The sequence below is a fragment of the Brienomyrus brachyistius genome, unplaced genomic scaffold (assembly GCF_023856365.1).
Source record: "Brienomyrus brachyistius isolate T26 unplaced genomic scaffold, BBRACH_0.4 scaffold68, whole genome shotgun sequence".
In the NCBI taxonomy this organism is placed as follows: Eukaryota; Metazoa; Chordata; class Actinopteri; order Osteoglossiformes; family Mormyridae; genus Brienomyrus; species Brienomyrus brachyistius.
In genome coordinates, this window is record NW_026042343.1 from 1214778 (window position 1) to 1235489 (window position 20712).

The 20712-nt window shown below is 43.4% G+C and overlaps 1 protein-coding gene across 4 annotated transcripts; it reads right to left on the reverse strand.

The window, feature by feature from the left end:
- Window positions 1-849: 849 nt before the first annotated feature.
- LOC125725477 (keratin, type II cytoskeletal 8-like) lies at window positions 850-20532 on the reverse strand. Of its 4 annotated transcripts, none has more exons than XM_049002411.1 (9): window positions 19935-20532; window positions 3677-3885; window positions 3516-3576; window positions 3327-3422; window positions 3018-3182; window positions 2762-2887; window positions 2421-2641; window positions 2042-2097; window positions 850-1805 (listed from the first exon to the last, which is right to left on the reverse strand). In XM_049002411.1, the coding sequence occupies exons 1-9, from the start codon at window positions 20382-20384 to the stop codon at window positions 1660-1662; spliced, it is 1530 nt and encodes a 509-aa protein (XP_048858368.1). In that variant the 5' UTR covers window positions 20385-20532; the 3' UTR covers window positions 850-1659. The 4 variants fall into 4 exon arrangements, with proteins under 4 accessions (XP_048858368.1, XP_048858367.1, XP_048858365.1 ...); XM_049002410.1 differs by lacking the exons at window positions 2042-2097; window positions 2421-2641; window positions 2762-2887; ... (2 more) ...; window positions 3516-3576; window positions 3677-3885 and adding exons at window positions 17621-17676; window positions 17936-18156; window positions 18277-18402; ... (2 more) ...; window positions 19025-19085; window positions 19186-19394 and having other exon boundaries at window positions 19935-20530; XM_049002408.1 differs by lacking the exon at window positions 19935-20532 and adding an exon at window positions 6183-6746.
- Window positions 20533-20712: the final 180 nt, after the last annotated feature.

Here is a 20712-nt window from a genome sequence, read left to right on the forward strand (position 1 = left end):
ATGGGAATCAATAAAATGCACAAAACAAAGTTAGATGTACATAGTGCGCACCATGGCTACCAAGCAGGAAGTAGTAAAATAGTACCGAGAAACCTCTGACAACACCAATAGACAGTTGGTGTTGTGTGTGTGCAAAACTGTAATTTTAACGTGCACAAGTACTGAGAGATGCAATAGTTAACTAGCAGTGAGGTCTTATGTCATGTGGCACAGAGTTAATAAAGAAGAGTCAGAGGTCAACAGCCTGACAGCACTCAGACAAAAACGGTTTTTAAACCCTTGCAGTTCTGGCATGGATTTCGGCCTGCTTTGAAGTTTGATAGGTTTAAGAATATAATGATGTAAAGAATATGGTCCTATGAAACTGAATAATGTTACATGATTGTCTTCACAGGTTGGGTGAATATGTGAACTCTGCAGATATTTAGAGGAATTTTTTAATGATTTACTCAGTGAGGGTATTCCAGAGAAGTTCACGATATTGTCAGTTGGCCTCATTTCATAGTCATAACTCCTGTAAGTTGAAGTTTGTCCTTCAGTAAATACCGCACCTCATCCAGCAGGTGGTGGCATTGCACTGCTGCATAACATTACGTGACTGACACAAATGATAGATTTCATTCTCTCCTCACTCTGCTTTTGCCACCTGAATCACGAATTTCTCTGTCATCAAAATGTCATGTGATTTTTTAGCCCCATCTCACCCACTGCGTCCCTTTGTGTAGGACCCAGTCACTACACCGAATTAACCAAGTGTCCGTAACTATTCCCATGTCACAGCTACCATCTAATGTGAACTGAATGCTGACAAGGGATGTGGAGAACAGACAAGAAACCACATACAATGAATCCAGATCTCAGATTTATTAACATATTTGGTGTTACGATTTCAGTTGTAGTCAATAAATCTGGTCACGACAGGGTTTTACACTGAAACAACACAAAACCAAACTGAGAAAATGATCTCATGACCTCTGTGAGAAATGCCTTATCCAGGACCGGAAAGGACTGAAAATCCAAGGTTTATTTTCATTGCAGAGCAGAGAATTCACCTAACAGATCAACTAAGGTGAGAATGATATGACTGCTCTTCTTTAAACGCGGTAGGATACCACAATATCAATTCTATTCTATGTGCAACAGAGGGAAATGAAATACCTCCTTTGTGTTTGGTATGTCTGTTTCAACATCTGCTTGTTTTCACTGTCACCATGTGCCTGTGGGATATTTGTTTGACAGACTGGAAGTTAAAATCTGGGCATCCTGCAGTAGCTGGACTTCAACTCAATTCAAGAGAATGAGTGTGAGATGAGAGAGATCTGCTGAGTCAGAGCAGTACGCATTTTGGACCATCATGGAGAACAGCGTTTGTGATTCTCTCCAGCTGTTATTCTCCTGTTATCTTTGAAAATGTTAGTCCGCCAATTTTGGAGCTCTGGTGCTGCTTACTGTGCACATCAGCTGATTCTCTCACCATGTGTCTTAAGTGAAGAAAACCTTACAGGGCAGTGGGGGTTTTCTTCCAGAAACTGAGTGGGAAATTTTGAGAACCTGGAAAACTAGAGGTACTCATAGAAAGAACAGCAGCTTGGGTTTGACCATTTAAGTATCTGTAAGTATCGTTGTGATCAGAAGAGGTGGAGATGGAAGAGGCTCTTCTTAGAAGGCTCTGCGGGCGCTGCTTGTGGTGACCACCGAAGATCTGCTGATGGACGAGGCCCCTCCTCCTGCTGAGCCCCCAAAGCCCATGGACAGGCCGCCGCCGTAGCCAAATCCACCACCAGAGCTGAACCCACTTGAGCTTGCTGTTGTCATCGACCATAAGAACACAGAGGAGAACACATAAGGAATATCATCACAATGATATCCTTCAACCTATGAAACGTTCATCTTTATTTTCAGTACAGCTTGCTGCAGCATTTCTATGAACTCAACTTGTTTGGAGTTGCTGGTCTAGTACCTAAAATGTACCAGAGCTGCATTTTACAGACAGGGGAATGAGAGGGAAGCTGGCTAAAATGTTTGAATGTGTCCTACTCACCACTGCCCCCAGAGGATTGCACGTGGATTGTTGCAGCTCCACCACCAGATGACATCCTGTGGAAAGGTTCCAAATCATCATTTGATCTGAGTGACCACAGTTGGAAATTGTCCTCATGGCTTCCTTGAGACTCTCAGCTTTTGACACACAGCATCACAAATCTTCATGAAGAAGAGCCATCTCCACCCAGGACTGAGGTGCCCAAAATTCTTGTTGGTGTTTCTGATGCTATGAGACTTTACATGGTGGTTAAAGCTAACAAAATCCACAAAATACTCTCCCAGTCTTATCAGACTCCGGAGTGGTGGACAGAGTTAAATGAGTATAGTAACCCACACTAATTCTTTCAGGGTTCTTGTTTCTAAGTGTATTTACTCACCTGGTCTCCTCTCCTTCCAGCAGCTTCCTGTAGGTGGCAATCTCAATGTCCAGGGCCAGCTTGACATTCATGAGCTCCTGGTACTCGCGAACCTGACGTGCCATGTCCTGCTTGGCTCTCTGCAGGGCCTCCTCCAGGTCCTTAAGGCGCAGTTTGGCATCCTTGACTGCCAGCTCTCCACGTTCCTCTGCCTCGGCGATCTGAGCCTCCAGTGAGGCGCGCTAGGAATGGAGATGAAACCTCAATGTATTCTTCAATATATTACTTGTCGCTAAGCAAAACCTGGTAAACCCAGGCAGTACAAGATCTCAAATAACCAGAATGTGAGAACATCACCTCACCTGTGACTTGACAGCCTCAATCTCATTCTGCAGACGGCTGATTGCACGGTTCAGTTCTGCGATCTCAGTTTTGGTGCTACGCAGGTCTTCACCGTACTGCCCAGCTGAAGTCTGCATCTCTTCAAACTAGTAATATATTGGGCAGAGGGATGTTCAGAATAAAAATTCAAAACCATTCCTTTGTGGCAGTGTCATTCATCAGACCTTACCAGAGATGAAAGGAATATAAAGAATTTTGGTTCTTAATCAAACCCACCTTCTGCTTGTACCATGTCTCTGCCTCAGCCCTGCTGCGGTTGGCAATCTCCTCATACTGGGCACGCACTTCAGCCACGATGGCATCCATGTCCAAATTACGGCTGTTGTCCATCTCTACAACCACTGAGGTGTCCTTGACCTGGCTCTGGAGCTCCATCAACTCCTGATGGTAGGAACAAAAATGTTTGTTCAAAAGAAACATATCACTATATAAACCCTTCTTATTAACATTGGTATTCGTCTAGCAGAACCAAAGTTTGTCCTAAATATTTGTACCACAATCTGGAAGATCGTAGATGGGCCTCACCGCTTCATAGATAGACCTCAAGAAATTGATTTCATCCTGAAGAGCATCAACCTTAGCTTCAAGTTCCACCTTGCCCAAGTAGGTAGCATCAACATCCTGTCCAACAGGAGAGAAGACATTTTTTAGTAAGCATGGTATGTTATTTTTGGGTTTATAGCAATGGTTTTTGCAGAGATTTTACACACTCACTTTCTTCAGCAAGACAAATTCATTTTCAGCCATGGCACGCTTGTTGACTTCATCTTCATACCTGGAAGCAAAGAAGAACATACAGAAATATAAGAGAGACAGTCTCCTACAGCCCAGGTACAGTGATGGTGGACATTTACACCAGTTAAATCAAAGCTCACTTTCTCTTGAAGTCCTCTACGATTCCCTGCATGTTTTTCAGCTCACTCTCCACCTTGATCTTCTCGTTGCCCAGGCCATCAAGCTGCCTGCGCAGGTTGGCGATGTAGGCCTGATACATAGCGTCAATGTTGGACTCGGTGGTGGTCTGCTCCTGCATCATGCTCCACTTGGTCTCCAGCATCTTGTTCTGCTGCTCCAGGAAGCGTACCTGTGGCGATTTATATATTAAGCTATGTTAAATTTTAAAAATGGCAAACCACCCTAAGCAAGTCTGTCCCATTTCATAATTAAATAACCTAAGATGAGGAACATTGCACTGGCAGTAAAGGGTCTCTTGGTGATATGGCACAACATAGTATTTCATTTATATGTAATTCACCTCAATTTTCCTGAATAAATAAATCCACCTTCTACAATGAGCTGTGATAGACACCTCTGTGAAATACAGATGCATAGTTGTGTGACACTGTAAAATCACATCTTTTAAACAGCTGTATACAAGTATAAAATAAAATGCAATGACTGTACAAAATGCATGTTACTGTACTGATTCTATTAAAGAGGCGTGGGTAACGATTAAGGGTCATTTTCCATCCTAAATCACTACTTTATTTCCCTACGCGCTCTGGAGGGCTGTATAATGTCAAGCGCCTCTAATCGCATTTATTTGAAAGCCTACTGTAACAAAAAACCTTTTACATTTAATATACATCTAATAAATTAATGCTGCAATCCAAAACGCATCAGAAAAATTAGATAATTATACAATAATCATATCGCAACAATAGTATATAAAAATATATTAGTATATTAAAATATATTTCCATTACATTAGATTTAAGTGATATCTGTCTTGTCAACAATAGTTAGTTTAAAAGACTGGTCCATTAAAAAAGTATTGTAAAAGTATTATTGTAGAGCAAAAATATACATATTGTTACACAAACTGACTGTTTTTGCGGATTGGCTGCAATAAAATTAAAAGGTACCTCAACATTCAATCGATTTTTTAAAACTTGATCTTATAACTGCAAAAGTGAGAGTTTTCGCTACTTATTTGGAGATGATGGTTTAGAAATCATTAAATCAGAGCAACAGAAGACAACATTTTTATAAACCGAAAAAATGTTATGTTAATGTCTGCGCTGCAAAAAAAAAAAAAAAAAAACCTAAACACTGCATCTTCTCCATAACTTCTCGCGTTCATGAGAATGACGGCGCGGTAGCGTAGCCCACCATGCTTTCATTTCCAAAACAAACGGATTTCTGTGGGTTTCAGTTAGGTTCACATGGTAAATTAAAAAGTAAATCTTCTAGGTTATCCTTGTTGCCAAACGTATTGCGTGTATAACCCACTTCTCTTGATTGATACGTTAATTAGAGTGTTACGCACTTTAGGCATTCAGTCTTATACAGTTAATGCATTATTGAAAAACCTCGCGCTCACTAAAATCGCGTGCTAAAATACAAGTCCAATAGGGCTAGGGTTAGGGGAATGTGACTCCAAAACTTAGTCACTTAGGCTAAACAAAATTAATTGAATAATAAAAACAGTGATATCAGTGACTAATAATTATATGCATTTAAAGGAATAATAATAATTCATTATTAAATTATATCCTAAACATCTCCTGACTCTGAGCCTTGATGAATTGCCTAGTACCCGTTTCAACTAAACGTGCCGAGAGTGAGGAATGAGCCACGGCCTGCTTGCGTCCGAGCATGCGCACAACAGAAATACAACGGATTATGGTATGTGGGGACACTGGAGGCGATGTGGCTACAGACAGTCGACGAAAAGCAAATGTCAGTGAATTTAAAAAGGTTGTTGTGTGTTTTTTATGATAAGTGAAATATTTTTCAGTTTTTTAGAATCTGAGACTTTGACCAGTGCAATCCGTGGATGTACAAAAAGTTTGATTCTTTCAGATTCGATTTGAAAAGCCAGTCCGAACGATTCACTGAATAGAGCCGCGTAAAAAGAATGATTCGTTCACGAATCACGCATCAGTATCGTTCACTTGAATGGCTGTTTTGCCTGCAAGTAGTGTTTCTTGTTAAGACCACGCCCCATTGTAGTTTGTGTAGTGCTTTCCTTTTCAACCAAAAATTGTGCAAATACAAATATGATTCCGTGTTGTATTGGACTTGAGTAATATTTCAGTCGTGTTAGAACAGATATGCGGTGTGATATCACGCAATATAACTTTTTTGCTCAGAAGTAGTTATTCGCCCAATGGTAGAGTATGGCTCTAAAAGTATGATTGGTCAGAGGGATGGTGGAGGTTACTGCACCTTTGGGGGCAACAAGTACATAACTTGGGACCCCACTCTTAGCAACACATTAGTCAGAGGATTTGACAGACTTAGTCTAAACAAGTCTGAAATCTACGTATGTTTTTAGTTGTCAAAAAAATGCAAGTACCATTATATCTACAGTCATTAGAGTATATTTACTAGATGCTGGAATCCAGCATCTTGTGAGAAATGCAGAAAAGCACAAACCTTATCGATGAAAGAGGCAAAGCGGTTGTTGAGGGTTTTGATCTGCTCCTTCTCCTGAGTGCGGACGACTTGGATGTTGGGGTCGATCTCAAGGTTGAGGGGGGCGAGGAGGCTTTGGTTCACAGTGACGGCTGTGATGGGGGCGCCTACAAAACCAGCACCACCACCCATGGCAGCACTGCTACCAAAGCTGCCTCCATAGAAGCCGGCATCCATACCGCCTCCGAAGTTACTGCCTCCAAAGCTACTGCCTCCGAAGCTACTGCCTCCAAAGTTGTTTCTTGCGCCGAATGCCCCGCCGCTGCCGCCGCCGCCGACTGCAGAGCGCCTGACACTGGTGCTCATACGGGCGGAGCCCCCAGGCGCAGCCTGTGCAGAGTAGCTGGAGAAGTTTCTCCGGACCATTCCGCCTGAGCTGAACCCTCCATTTGTGCTCAGTCCGCTGCTGAAGCCTGTCTTGATCATTGTGGCCTTGATATATTCTAAGCGATGTAGCAAACTGGAGAGATGAGAGCAGGAGGAGTGCCCAGTCAGCTGGCTCAGAAAGAGAAGACGAGTCCCTCTGTGTGGTTATCGGCTCAGATTTGCTGCTTTAAATCTGCTGCTCTAAAGGGGGCGTGGCCTTTCCAGAATGTGATTGCTTCTATGTACCGGGCCCACCCACCAAATTTACCTCCTGCAGGTGCAAAGTAAACCAATCAAATCTGGGGCTGTCAGTTGGTGGCCTTGCCTGGGGCTAAGGTGTAGGGGCAAGGATCATGCTTTTCTGAAAATTCCTGTCTTTTTACTCATTTTCTCATGAAAAAATACTACGTGCATTTTAAATACAAGTGCTTACAATTTGTACATAATGCTAACTATGCAATGATCTCAACGACCAGAAATGGACATCACTAAGGCAGCTTTTTAGGTTAACATTTACATTTTGCACATTTAGTAGGTGCTTTTGACCAAAGCGATGTGCAAATGGCATGCTGCAAAGGTACATGCTGTCGAGGAGTGAACTATGCATAAGCGCAGGTGGGCCGAGCTGTCATTGAATGGCTGGGTACAACTGTAAGTGGTATTAAAGCAGGAGCAGCACAATAACACTATTCAAGGACCAGAGGTTCAACATACGAACATTCAGGGTAAGAGGCATCAGTCTAGTAGTGAAACTCATGGGACAGATGGATCTTGAGGCATTCCTTGAAGGTGGAGCCTCTCCATCCTGCGGGCTTTACTCTTGCGCCATGGCATCTGGACCCAGCCACACCTGTTTGTCAGCATCACATTGCCGTTGTGCCTGGAGACCTCTGACAGCTCTTCTTTTTTTATGGCCGGTGCAGTCCCTCAGCAGAACAAACACAGGGTGGAGCTCCGAAGTATCAGATTTTTTCACAGCAATTACTATGGCCTGTGAAGAATTCTTTTCAGTGCAACTTAGTCTGTGCTTGCGAAACTGACAATTCCAAGACATGTTTGTCATGAGAATGTCTGAAAAATTACTTTGAAATCTTTTTTTTTAAATGTCATAAAGCATGAAGTGTCAGTGGGAGAGAAAGATTATGGAGAGGTGGTTCCAGTGAGATCCAGTATAGAAAGCGGTACATATGAACCTGGTAACTGGAAGTGCACTTGATATTCTTGTTGCCGAAAATCCAGCTTAATACAACCAAAATTACGCTGACTCAAAACTTTGATATCTTTTTTTTTTTTAAAGTTTGTAAGAATAAAGTGTCAACAGAATAGAGAATAGAGCTGCACATGTGTTTCTTGTTGCTCTTGTGAATATCTTACAGACAATTGAAAATGGAGTTTAAAACTGCAAAACCCCACTGCTGGTGGGACACAAGCAAGGAGAAAACACAGAAGGTAAATGCAGAGCACTGGGAAGTACACTGGAAACCCACAGCACTGGAGCAAAACCGTGACTACAGGCTTGAGGAGGGAGACATAGACGATTAGTGAGATTTTATACTGTGTGCAGCTCTTAACTCACAAGTTGGTATGATGGACAGCATGAAATGCGCCCACAAACTTCTGTCTGGGAAGTTGTAATTTGAGATAAACACTAGCATGTCACACCTCCATTAACTGGCCTGGCTCTTGGTGCAACTTGTACCTCCCCCGACCGGTGGAATCAGGCATCAGCGACTGGGCCCTGAGTTGTACTGTTTTCCCAACATACACTGGAAGGGGGGTTAACCCTTTGAACCTTTATCATTTTTGAGCGTTTTTCTATCCCTTTGATTTTAGGTTTACTACATTGTATGTACATGAGGTGGCCACATTCGCTTTATGTTTTTGTTTTTAGGACATTCAGGGATACACAGATATGTCATAATTTGATGTGTACATGCTGAAACAGTCTTGAAGTCCATTTTATGAGGAAAACCTACTTGCGCCTATTGAAATTTCTCAGTTTTTAGTCTCATCTAATGTGAAAATTTGCAGGCACTACAAATATAATCAATAAATGTTGATATTAGAATCTCTATAATGTGGGAATGCAGGGGTTTCACTGAGGACCTTTTTATGGCTTTAGTATTGTGAAGGTATATATGCTTAGTGCCAGGCAGAGATAAATATCTTTGTGAATCAATTTGATAACTTATTGAAGTCGTCTGATAGATTGGAATGCATACTTTTATATATTGTTTACTTACTACTTCATAACATTGGAATGAATTTGAAATAGAAAAGCATTGTTTAGTTTATGATCCACTGAAGTAAAGACATATGGAAACAAACACACAAAAACAAACAAAAATGCACACCAAATCCTAATATAATCTCAAAACAAATACTTTTAGGAGTGACATACATTTCTTTTGTTTGTATTTGCTGTTTTGAAGATAGTTAGTAGTATTCAATGTTCAAAATATATGCCTCATTGTGCACAGAATTACTCTGAGATAATTTAGTGCATTTGCAAATTGGATAACTGGATTGGATAAGTTCTCTTGATTCCAAAGACATGAGATTCATGTCTGTGCGTACCCATCCAAAGTTACGAGTCTTAATGGATGCAACGCATTTTGCATTTGTCCAGTTAAAAGGGTTTAACCCAATACTGGAGTAGACCAGGGAGCTGTGAGCACATTCAGCCTGCTAGGGGTATTTTACTCAGTCATGCTGACTGTGTAGGAGGAGGAGCCTCCTGAGAGGACCCCAATCTCATTGTAAACCGGGGTTAAAACTACTAATGAGGGGAGAATTGGTTCAGGGTCATAGTTAGCTCAAACTGATGGAAAATAGCATCTTGACATTTTTTAACCTGGGTTGGTATGACCTGGAGGTGAGGGGCCATGACAGAGCTTAAACTCTCTGATGAATCTGCAGCAAAAATCCAGAGATGTGTTGGAGGTCCTTTATCGACCATGCCAGGATCTAACAGCTGCCATCTTTGACTCCTCCATCCGCACACCCTTTGGTTTGATGGTGTATCCTAAGAATGACAATGAGGGTTGATGGAAGGAGCATTTTTCAGCCTTGTCATAAAACAGGCAGGAGAGAACACTCTGTGCGTGCCAGATGTGCTCGACAAGGGACCTGGAATACATAAGCACATCAGTGTACACCGCCACAGATCTACTAATCATGTCCTGAAGGATATCATTGACCTGGAAAAGTGCATTGGCCTGGAAGTCGGAGAGTACGTTGACAAGTCCAAAAGGCATCCTGACGTATTCACAATGCCCCTGGTCGTGCTGAACATGGTCTTCTATTCACTACCCTCCTGAATGTGCACCAAGTTGTATGTCCTCCACAGGTCTGACTTTGTGAAGACCTGCACATCGCACAACTGCTCAGTGGCAGCTGGGATTAGATGTAATAGGTTAGGGTAGCAAACGGTGACATTATCGAGACCCTGGTAGTCAATACACGGCCTAAGATTGCCGTTGTTCTTTGCCACAAAAAAGAATTCGGATGACAGAAGCTGCATGCCCTTGACCTTGGGGAACACTGACTGGAGGTTGCCATGAATCTGAAGAATCTCTGGTATGGGCAGCTATGTTTGGCTCTCCGCTATAGTGGAGTGTATATGTGAGGGGTTATGAGACATCACAAGATGTGAACCATGAGACAGTAATGCAGCCTGACTAGTCAATCAGCTGTGGCTTAATGGTTAGGGAAGCGCACTTGTAATTGAAATACTGCTGGTTTGAATCCCCTACCAGCAAGGTACCGTTGAGTTGCCCTGAGCAAGGTACCGCCCCCAAGCACTGCTCCCCAGGCGCTGAATTAGCTGCCCCCTGATATGTCACGAAGTCACATATTGGTTAATGCTGAGGACACATTTCGTTGTTGTGTGCTGTTGTGTGTCAACAATGATCACTGATCACCAAATTCAAAGTCAATGTATGAATTGTGGGTGGTGAGCCAGGGGAGGCCAAGAACTGTGGGGTGCTGGGAGCTGAGAAGAAAGGGGTTCAGTGGGGTTTAGGAGTCGAGCCAATGGTGGGGAGGTTGTCTGGGTGATGCTAAGTGGAATACTGTCCAGAGCCTTGACCAGGAGGGACGTCGCCATGGGATGGGTCATCAGCTTGAGCTATTGGTTGACCTCTAGGCTGAGGACGTTGGCTGCAGCTCCCAAGTCCTGCATGGGTATGAGGGAGTGAATTCAGTCACTATCTGCAGGAACAGACAGCACTGCCACAATGGTGGAAGAGTGCTCATGTGCTCAGGTGGCAGTAGGGACTGCGCCCTCATTAACGGCAATGGCTAGGTTGGCGGGACATTCTGTTACCTGGTGGGTGGCCATACCGCAGTAATGAAACATAGTAATGGCAGCCACACAGCAGGCCAGCTCAGTTATCAGCTCAGAGCTCAGCCTGTTCCTGAACATGGTGCACAGGGCTGATTCACTCCAGCTGCTCCCCACTGCTAGAGTGAGGAAATCTTGGACATAGTGGCCAAACCCTGGCCCTGGGTCAACCACAGCAGCCATTTAATCGCCTCCCCACCACTGACATGGTGATCAAAAACAGCCCTAAACTGCAAGAGAACTCGATCGTAGCTGGAGACCAGCTCCCCATCATGCCCTTAGACAGCAGTAGCCCAGCCCAGTGCTCTCCCAGCCAACCAGGAGATTGTATTGGCTATCCTGGATTCCTCAGCCAACATCACTTGGTGATGCTGAGAGGCAAGAGCTGGGCTCTGCTGGGACGGAACTAGAACAGATAACAAGAGCTCTAAAATGAATGGCTGAACAGGCAGTACCAGGAGGAAGCAGGTGCTACAGACATGCTCAGCAGTGAGTGCAACCGAAGACACTGATTAAATAGGCAATAACACAAGTGAAAGACATGAGGGTAATGACAGGAGGAGCTCTAAACCATAAATGAGGTAGGAACACAACAAACAGGGTAGTTAACCAATTAACTCAATAGGGAGAGGAAACCAAGGAGACCATAATGAGGCAAATATGGAAACACAAAGCGCCGGCTGATACTGTAGACCTGGAGCGCCAGAGCAAGAGTGCTGGCATGAGAAAAGCACTTGTTAAAAGCTACACAATGAGGTGCAGAAGATAAGCCAACCTGATCCATATGCAGAATGTGTAAAGAGAGATTAATCAAAGAGCTTGGTGACAGGACCAGAGAGCTGGGGCCACCTTGACAAGCATTTATTCCTGTTCTTCTTCATTTTTTTCTTCAGGTACAGAGATACTATCTGCTGCAATTCAAGCAGTGGGGTTTGGTCAAGTCCCCATAAGTCTGGCAAGTCGGAATATCTATGTGCAGTTCGGCAATCTCAGGTCCTGTTGGCTTCATCGAACAGTAACGTCCAGTGTGCACTGGGATGGTTTGCAGTCAAATTTGAAGTGGCTGGGATGAGGATCAGCACCATTAAGTAGAAGGCTAATGTCCTCACCTGGAAAATGGTGGATTGCCTCCTCTGATTGGGGATGAGTTACTGCCTCAAGTGGAGGAGGTTAAGTACCTTGTGGTGTTGTTTGCAAGTGAGGGAAGAATGGAGCAGGAGATTGACAAGTGGATTGGAGCAGTGTCAGCAGTCACGTGGGTGATGTACAGGTATGTTATGATGAAGAAAGACCTGAATCAGAAGGTGAGGCTTTTGATTTACTGGTCTATATATGTTCCCAACCTCACCTCACAACCTTTTGGCTTGAAGCTTTCTTCTCAGGGTGTCTGAGCTCAGCCTTTGAGATAGGGTGTGGTGCTCGGACATTCAGGAGGGGCTCAGTGTAAAGCTGCTGATTCTCTGCATTGAAAGGAGCCAACTAAAGTAGTTTGAGCATCTGGCTAAGAAGCCTTCTGGGTGCCTTCCTGGGAGGTGCTTTGGGCATGCCGTGTTCGGAGGAGTCCCTGGGGCAGACCCAGTACACACTGGAGAGATTACATTTCTTGCCTGATCCTAAAGATGAGATGACTGTGGAAACAGAGGTCTGGGTATTCCTGCTCAGACTTCTGCCCCCGCGATCTGGAACCGGATGTGTGATGGAGAATAGATGGATGGAATGGGTGATCTGGGGGGGAATCCAGGACCCCCAGTAAATGACGAGGAGCCGCTAAGAGAATAAAAAGTTTTATGCCTATTAGTTTATCATGTTTTAATGGGACCCTCTCCCAGGGGTCTTTGGCCACTTTGAACATTGACTCGTCTATTACACAGACCCACTGATCTCATAGCTGAGGACAATGTGGTACAAGTAGAATAATAGTGGAAAACAGAAAGGTAATGTAATATATTACATGATACTTTATATTACATACTTTACTTAATGTCCGACGTGTTTTTCAGTTTACAAATTATTTAACTGAGCGTCCATTTTCATTTCAGTTTTAGTCTACAATAACAACTCCTGGACCCTACAAGTCCAACATGCACGAACACACACTGGCACCCTCAATCAACAGAGAATAAGCACAGATTTTAGCCTAAACATTTTCACAAACACTTATTCAATGAAGATCCTAATGTAGCAGGCAAACAAATTTATCGCTTTCTTAATGAGTCTATTTAGCAGCTACAAGGACAAAAGATTTTAAAAAGGTCTCTATACTAATGGTAATTCAATAAACATGATTAAACCTACTCTGGCGGTCCATCATCCAGAATAGTGCCTCTGTGTTTTCAGTGCAGGTGCTCATGCATAGTGTTAGCTCACTGTGGTACGCTATGCACAGTGTAAAACCACAGTGATAAAACATTTGCTGTAATGAATTGAATATGATTTTAGAAATCATAAAGGTAAAAATTAAAAAAATGATGCGTTGCTTTAAAATACTGATGTCGACCCATTTTCAGCATCAGCGTCATCGACTACGTCAACTCATTGCAGCAGCCCTACACAGGACTTCCTTTTGATGCATGTCGGTGCATCACATGGGTGACAGTCCAGGAGAACTTCTGTGTTGTTGCCTGGAACACAGCGACTAATACAGTCAAGCTTGAATTATTTATCATTGCCGATTGTTTATAATCGCGTCCGTGGGAGGAAGCAAGAGACCCTGGAGGAGATCCACCACTGACACAGGAAGAACATGTAAGCTCTGCACACAGAGAATCGGGGATGAGATACAAACCCACCACAGACACAGAAAGAACATGTAAGTGCTAAACACACAGAACCACAGACACACAAAGACAAGATAGTAACCACCTGCCTCTGGAGGTCGGAGGCTGTGCTGCTGTTCATTGTGGGTTTGAGTAACACCCCTTTAATAACTATTCACCTTCTGTTTTACAGCTGGCTTTACATGACAAATAATGTCACTCTATGTCACTGTCAATTACTGAAGTGTGGAGTCAGTCTTACAACCTTTTATGTCACACAGGTGGTATGTCAACTTGACACCGCAGTGTCAGAATTAATGACAAAGTTTGAACGAACCTCAATAAATGCTTTTATTCTACAGATATGTAAGCTGTCACAAAGGGCTTATGTTAGTGTTATGTAGCCTTACAAAGAGCACCCTTAGTTAAAGGGTTACCGAGAGATCAGCGCTAGACTGAACCAAAACAAGGCATGTAATAGCTAATAGGCGATCACATTTCAGAGACCAGGTATAGAGTGTTACCTACTTAAAATGTACTACACGAAAGTGAATTAAGTATTTAGGGGAATTCCAAAATAATATAAAATATAGGCTACTATGAAATTAAGTGGTATTAATTATTCTTACTGTCACGCCCGGCTCGTCCGATCCTCTTGTGTGCCACGCCCCCTGATTATCCACGAGTGCTTCCCCAATCTTACCCAGCTATACCTCGTTATTTCGCAATGTCTTCTTTCAGTCCATGTATTGGCTTGGTTTTCGTCCGTCATTGGTGTTAGTCAATGTCTGATGTTTTCTGGTCTCCAGTACCCTGGTTTCCTGATTAAATCCTCGTTTTCCCCCGACTTTTGCCTCCTTGCCTGCTTTCTGCCCGCTTGTCAGCCCGTGCGCTCGCCCGCTTACCCGGCGAACTCTGACACTTACATTTTGTGTGGATATTTGAACTTTGGAGGTAATTCTTAATTTAGTAAATAATGCTATTTTTGAAAAGTTCACGTTATTGTCAGGGTTCGCCTAATTTACACATCATGCACTTTAATGGAACTATGTTGCACATCTCTGGTTTTATCTCTGTTGTTTCTCCCTTTTCCTTTCAGTATTACGTTATTGTTCCTTATTTATTTATTTCACAATTTTATTTATGTATTCTTGTTTTCATTATTTTTATTATGGCAACGTTCACCACCTTGCATTTCCCTGCAGATTATTGGCAGATTGCATACCTTGTATGTGACAAACCCTTGAATCCGCAAAACCAAATTTCGCAGTAATACATTTCGTAATTCAAAGCTTGTTTTTCTGTAAATTCCTGCATGCACCAGTAGGTGGTACATTGCACTACTGAATGACATTATGTGAACGATCGTGTTCAATTAAACCATGAAATTTGTCATTTGTTTCTATCATTCAACAATCACAATTTTCTGTGTTTTCAAAATGGAATTTGATTTTTTAGCCCTATTTCACCCGCTACTCCTGTTTGTGTGGATCCCATCAGGGGTTGAGCCAAAGGGGCGGCAATTGCCACCCCCAGCAGAGCCCTTGCCACCCCCAGTGCCACCCCGCTGGAAATGGTAAACATTAAAATATACCAATGAGGAGATCGGGCAACTGTAGCGGTAACTGAGCGGAAAACTGTAATTTCCGAGTGTCCCTGAAGGCATCCCGACGCAGCAGTACCCTGTGCCTGCTGCTTACTGACATGTCATTGGCTAAAAGCTCTGGCAGTGGCACGCGTTCCTACATGATCCAAAACACACGCGCGGCATCGATAACAACGGGAGTTAAGCAGATATTTATAACATATTACACTATATTGCCTTCTTTATGAGAGGTGCTCACACACTTAGCATAAAAAATAGCAGCATGAAAGCGTTGCGCACTGTCTGCTCCACGTCTCGTCTAAATTAGCCACGAGCCCTGCTCGAACTGATATAGATCGTCTTTTAGACAGCGTCTTTGCACGTATGTATGTATTAGTGCTTAATCATAGTGTTGTTTTATTATTTTACCAAAGCTAGCCCTTGTTTGAAATCTGTATGGTAAGTGTATGTGTGGAGAACCAGTCAATAGTATTCTACTGTATGTAAGCAGGACAAACTAATATGTATATATTAAAGCTTTGAATCAACATTATACTATAATGTGAGGGTTTAATTAGCTGCCTAAATTCATGAATTTAATTATGAATGCAGGTCAGTTTTGGTGGTATTCATAAATCTTGCTGTTTACAATTTAGATGCAGTTTTATTTGTTTATTTTTTGAGAATTAGTTTTTAGTCCTGTATGTGTTCTGAGCTTTAAATATACATGTACACTGCTCTTGTTTGGTCACTGGTGCTATTTTACTTCTTGTTTGGTCATGGTTTAGTCTAGGTTTAGTCGGGGGTTAATCCAGTTTGTGTTCATGTTTGGTCCTGGATTAGATTAGGCTTGGTCTTTATGATTGGTGTTTGATTTTGTGAATGTTGTGTTTATTCATTGTTATTCATTTGTTCATTGTTTATTATGAGTGTGTACAAGAAAAATATTTTTTCCTTCATTTATCATATTTATATGGACCCCCCTGAGAAACCCTTACTCACCCTTTGGCCGCCCGTTAAATAAAACTCTAGCTCCCACTGAATCCCATTCACTACATCAAATTAGTCGAGTATTTGTAACTATTTTCATGTCACTTCTAATGTGAACTGAATCCTGAAAAGGGATGTGGAGAATAGACAAGAAACCACATACAATGAATCCAGATCTCAGATTTATTAACATATTTGGTGTTACGGTTTCAGCTGTAGTCAATAAATCTGGTCACGACAGGATTTTACACTGAAACAACACAAAACCAAACTGAGAAAATGATCTCATGACCTCTGTGAGAAATGCCTTATCCAGGACCGGAAAGGACTGAAAATCCAAGGTTTATTTTCATTGCAGAGCAGAGAATTCACCTAACAGATCAACTAAGGTGAGAATGATATGACTGCTCTTCTTTAAACGCGGTAGGATACCACAATATCAATTCTATGTGCAACAGAGGGAAATGAAATACCTCCTTTGTGTTTGGTATGTCTGTTTCAACATCTGCTTGTTTTCACTGTCACCATGTGCCTGTGGGATATTTGTTTGACAGACTGGAAGTTAAAATCTGGGCATCCTGCAGTAGCTGGACTTCAACTCAATTCAAGAGAATGAGTGTGAGATGAGAGAGATCTGCTGAGTCAGAGCAGTACGCATTTTGGACCATCATGGAGAACAGCGTTTGTGATTCTCTCCAGCTGTTATTCTCCTGTTATCTTTGAAAATGTTAGTCCGCCAATTTTAGAGCTCTGGTGCTGCTTACTGTGCACATCAGCTGATTCTCTCACCATGTGTCTTAAGTGAAGAAAACCTTACAGGGCAGTGGGGGTTTTCTTCCAGAAACTGAGTGGGAAATTTTGAGAACCTGGAAAACTAGAGGTACTCATAGAAAGAACAGCAGCTTGGGTTTGACCATTTAAGTATCTGTAGGCAGCCGTTGTGATCAGAAGAGGTGGAGATGGAAGAGGCTCTTCTTAGAAGGCTCTGCGGGCGCTGCTTGTGGTGACCACCGAAGATCTGCTGATGGACGAGGCCCCTCCTCCTGCTGAGCCCCCAAAGCCCATGGACAGGCCGCCGCCGTAGCCAAATCCACCACCAGAGCTGAACCCACTTGAGCTTGCTGTTGTCATCGACCATAAGAACACAGAGGAGAACACATAAGGAATATCATCACAATGATATCCTTCAACCTATGAAACGTTCATCTTTATTTTCTGTACAGTTTGCTGCAACATTTCTATGAACTCAACTTGTTTGGAGTTGCTGGTCTAGTACCTAAGGTTTACCAAAGCTGCATTTTACAGACAGGGGAATGAGAGGGAAGCTGGCTAAAATGTGTGAATGTGTCCTACTCACCACTGCCCCCAGAGGATTGCACGTGGATTCTTGCAGATCCACCACCAGTTGAAATCCTGTGGAAAGGTTCCAAATCATTATTTGATCTTAATAACCACAGTCAAAAATTAGCCTCATGGCTTCCTTGAGACTCTCAGCTTTTGCCATATAGCATCACAAATCTTCATAAAGATCCATCTCGAACCAGGTCTGAGGTGTCCAAAATTCTTGTTGGAGTTTTTTTTGTATAGTAATTCATTTCTGTGCTGGGTATTTGAGCAAAAGGAACCCACACTAATTCTTTCAGGGTTCTTGTTTCTAAGTGTATTTACTCACCTGGTCTCCTCTCCTTCCAGCAGCTTCCTGTAGGTGGCGATCTCAATGTCCAGGGCCAGCTTGACATTCATGAGCTCCTGGTACTCGCGAACCTGACGTGCCATGTCCTGCTTGGCTCTCTGCAGGGCCTCCTCCAGGTCCTTAAGGCGCAGTCTGGCATCCTTGACTGCCAGCTCTCCACGTTCCTCTGCCTCGGCGATCTGAGCCTCTAGTGAGGCGCGCTAGGAATGGAGATGAAACCTCAATGTATTCTTCAATATATTACTTGTTGCTAAGCAAAACCTGGTAAACCCAGGCAGTATAAGATCTCAAATAACCAGAATGTGAGAACATCACCTCACCTGTGACTTAATAGCCTCAATCTCATTCTGCAGACGGCTGATTGCACGGTTCAGCTCAGCGATCTCAGTTTTGGTGCTACGCAGGTCTTCACCGTACTGCCCAGCTGAAGTCTGCATCTCTTCAAACTAGTAATATATTGGGCAGAGGGATGTTCAGCACAAAAATTCAAAACCATTCCTTTGCGGCAGTGCCATTCATCAGACCTTACCAGAGATGAAAGGAATATAAAGAATTTTGGTTCTTAATCAAACCCACCTTCTGCTTGTACCATGTCTCTGCCTCAGCCCTGCTGCGGTTGGCAATCTCCTCATACTGGGCACGCACTTCAGCCACGATGGCATCCATGTCCAAATTACGGCTGTTGTCCATCTCTACAACCACTGAGGTGTCCTTGATCTGGCCCTGGAGTTCCATAAGCTCCTGATGGTGGGAACAAAAATGTTTGTCAAAAGAAACATATCACTATTTAAACCCTTGAATTTTGGTATTCATCCAGCATAATCAAAGTTTGTCCTCAATATTTGTGCCACAATCTGGAAGATCGTAGATGGGCCTCACCGCTTCATAGATAGACCTCAAGAAATTGATTTCATCCTGAAGAGCATCAACCTTAGCCTCAAGTTCCACCTTACCCAAGTAGGCAGCATCAACATCCTGTTCAACAGGAGAGAAGACATTTTTTAGTGAGCATGGTATGTTATTTTTGGGTTTATAGCAATGGTTTTTGCAGACATTTTACACACTCACTTTCTTCAGCAAAACAAATTCATTTTCAGCCGTGGCACGCTTGTTGACTTCATCTTCATACCTGGAAGCAAAGAAGAACATACAGAAATATTACAGACACGGTCTCCTACAACCCAGGTACAGTGATGGTGGACATTTACACCAGTTAAAATAAAGCTCACTTTCTCTTGAAGTCCTCTACCAGTCCCTGCATGTTTTTCAGTTCGCTCTCCAGTTTGACCTTCTCGTTGCCCAGGCCATCAAGCTGCCTGCGCAGGTTGGCGATGTAGGCCTCGTACATTCCATCGATATTGGAGCGGGTGGTTGTCTGCTCTTGCAACAGGCTCCACTTGGTCTCCAGCATCTTGTTCTGCTGCTCCAGGAAGCGTACCTGTTTGAGAGCGAGAGGATTAGCATTCCATGGGGTGTGCAACAGAACAGTGGTGAGGGCCAATAGGAATGGAGGGATGAGTGATATTTAATGATAACTTTCTTAATGAAAAGTGGGGATGTGTATGTCAAGCTGTGTTGCAAAGTTGTAAAGGGGGAAGAGGGACATTCCGATAGTAGAGGAAAGTCCCCTGCCAGCATGGCACAAGAATGTAGGTTTGGTTTCAGCAACGATCAGGACCACGGTACTTATAGAATATTGGTAGGGATATATCCCTACCATCTATAGCCAAATGTACACCCTTCATATGGCACAACATAGTATTTCATTCATTCATTTTATTTATTTCAATTTGATGGTCACTCAAGTGCTCAACAACTTCCAAACTGTACAAAGAAGGGACAACAACAGCCACATCAGTGATGGGGTTTAAAATTACTTGCTCTAAGGACCAAAACTCTGGTGATTCAAGTGTCTTTCAATCTACAGTTTTTATACAGTCGATAGAGTATATTTAGAGAAGCAGAGAAAAGGACAAACCTTATCGATGAAAGAGGCAAAGCGGTTGTTGAGGGTTTTGATCTGCTCCTTCTCCTGAGTGCGGACGACTTGGATGTTGGGGTCGATCTCAAGGTTGAGGGGGGCGAGGAGGCTTTGGTTCACAGTGACAGCTGTGATGGGGGTGCCTACAAAACCAGCACCACCACCCATGGCAGCACTGCTACCAAAGCCGCCTCCATAGAAGCCGGCATCCATACCGCCTCCGAAGCTACCGCCTCCGAAGCTACCGCCTCCGAAGTTGTTTCTTGCGCCGAATGCCCCACCGCTGCCGCCGCCGCCGACTGCAGAGCGCCTGACACTGGTGCTCATACGGGCGGAGCCCCCAGGCGCAGCATGTGCAGAGTAACTGGAGAAGCTCTGCCGGACCGTTCCGCCTGAGCTGAACCCTCCAACTGCGCTCATTCCGCTCTTGAAGCCTGTCTGGATCATTATGATGCTGTTTCTTTCTAAGGGTGGCAGTAAAAAAAGAAAGTTTGAGCGATGTAGCAAACTGGAGAGATGAGAGCAGGAGGAGTGCCCAGTCAGCTGTCTCACAAAGAGAAGACGAGTCCCTCTGTGTGGGTATCAGCTCAGATGCACCGCTTTAAATCTCCTGCTCTAAAGGGGGCGTGGCCTTTCCAGAACATGTTTGCGCCTATCTACTTGTTCCACCCACCAAATTTACCTCCTCCTCTTACTTGCCCTGCAGGTGCACAGTAACCTGAGCCAGTCCAGAGCTGTCAGGTGTCGGACTCGCCTTGGGCGATTGTAAGGGCAA

Excerpts from the sequence above, each read along its gene's own strand:
- LOC125725477 (XM_049002408.1), bottom strand. The coding sequence starts at position 6,647 with ATGATCAAGACAGGCTTCAGCAGCGGACTGAGCACAAATGGAGGGTTC. Across the intron at positions 3,886-6,182 it reads TTGCCTCTTTCATCGATAAG|GTACGCTTCCTGGAGCAGCA; the intron begins GTTTGTGCTTTT and ends AAATCGCCACAG. Across the intron at positions 3,423-3,515 it reads AATTTGTCTTGCTGAAGAAA|GATGTTGATGCTACCTACTT; the intron begins GTGAGTGTGTAA and ends CCTGTTGGACAG.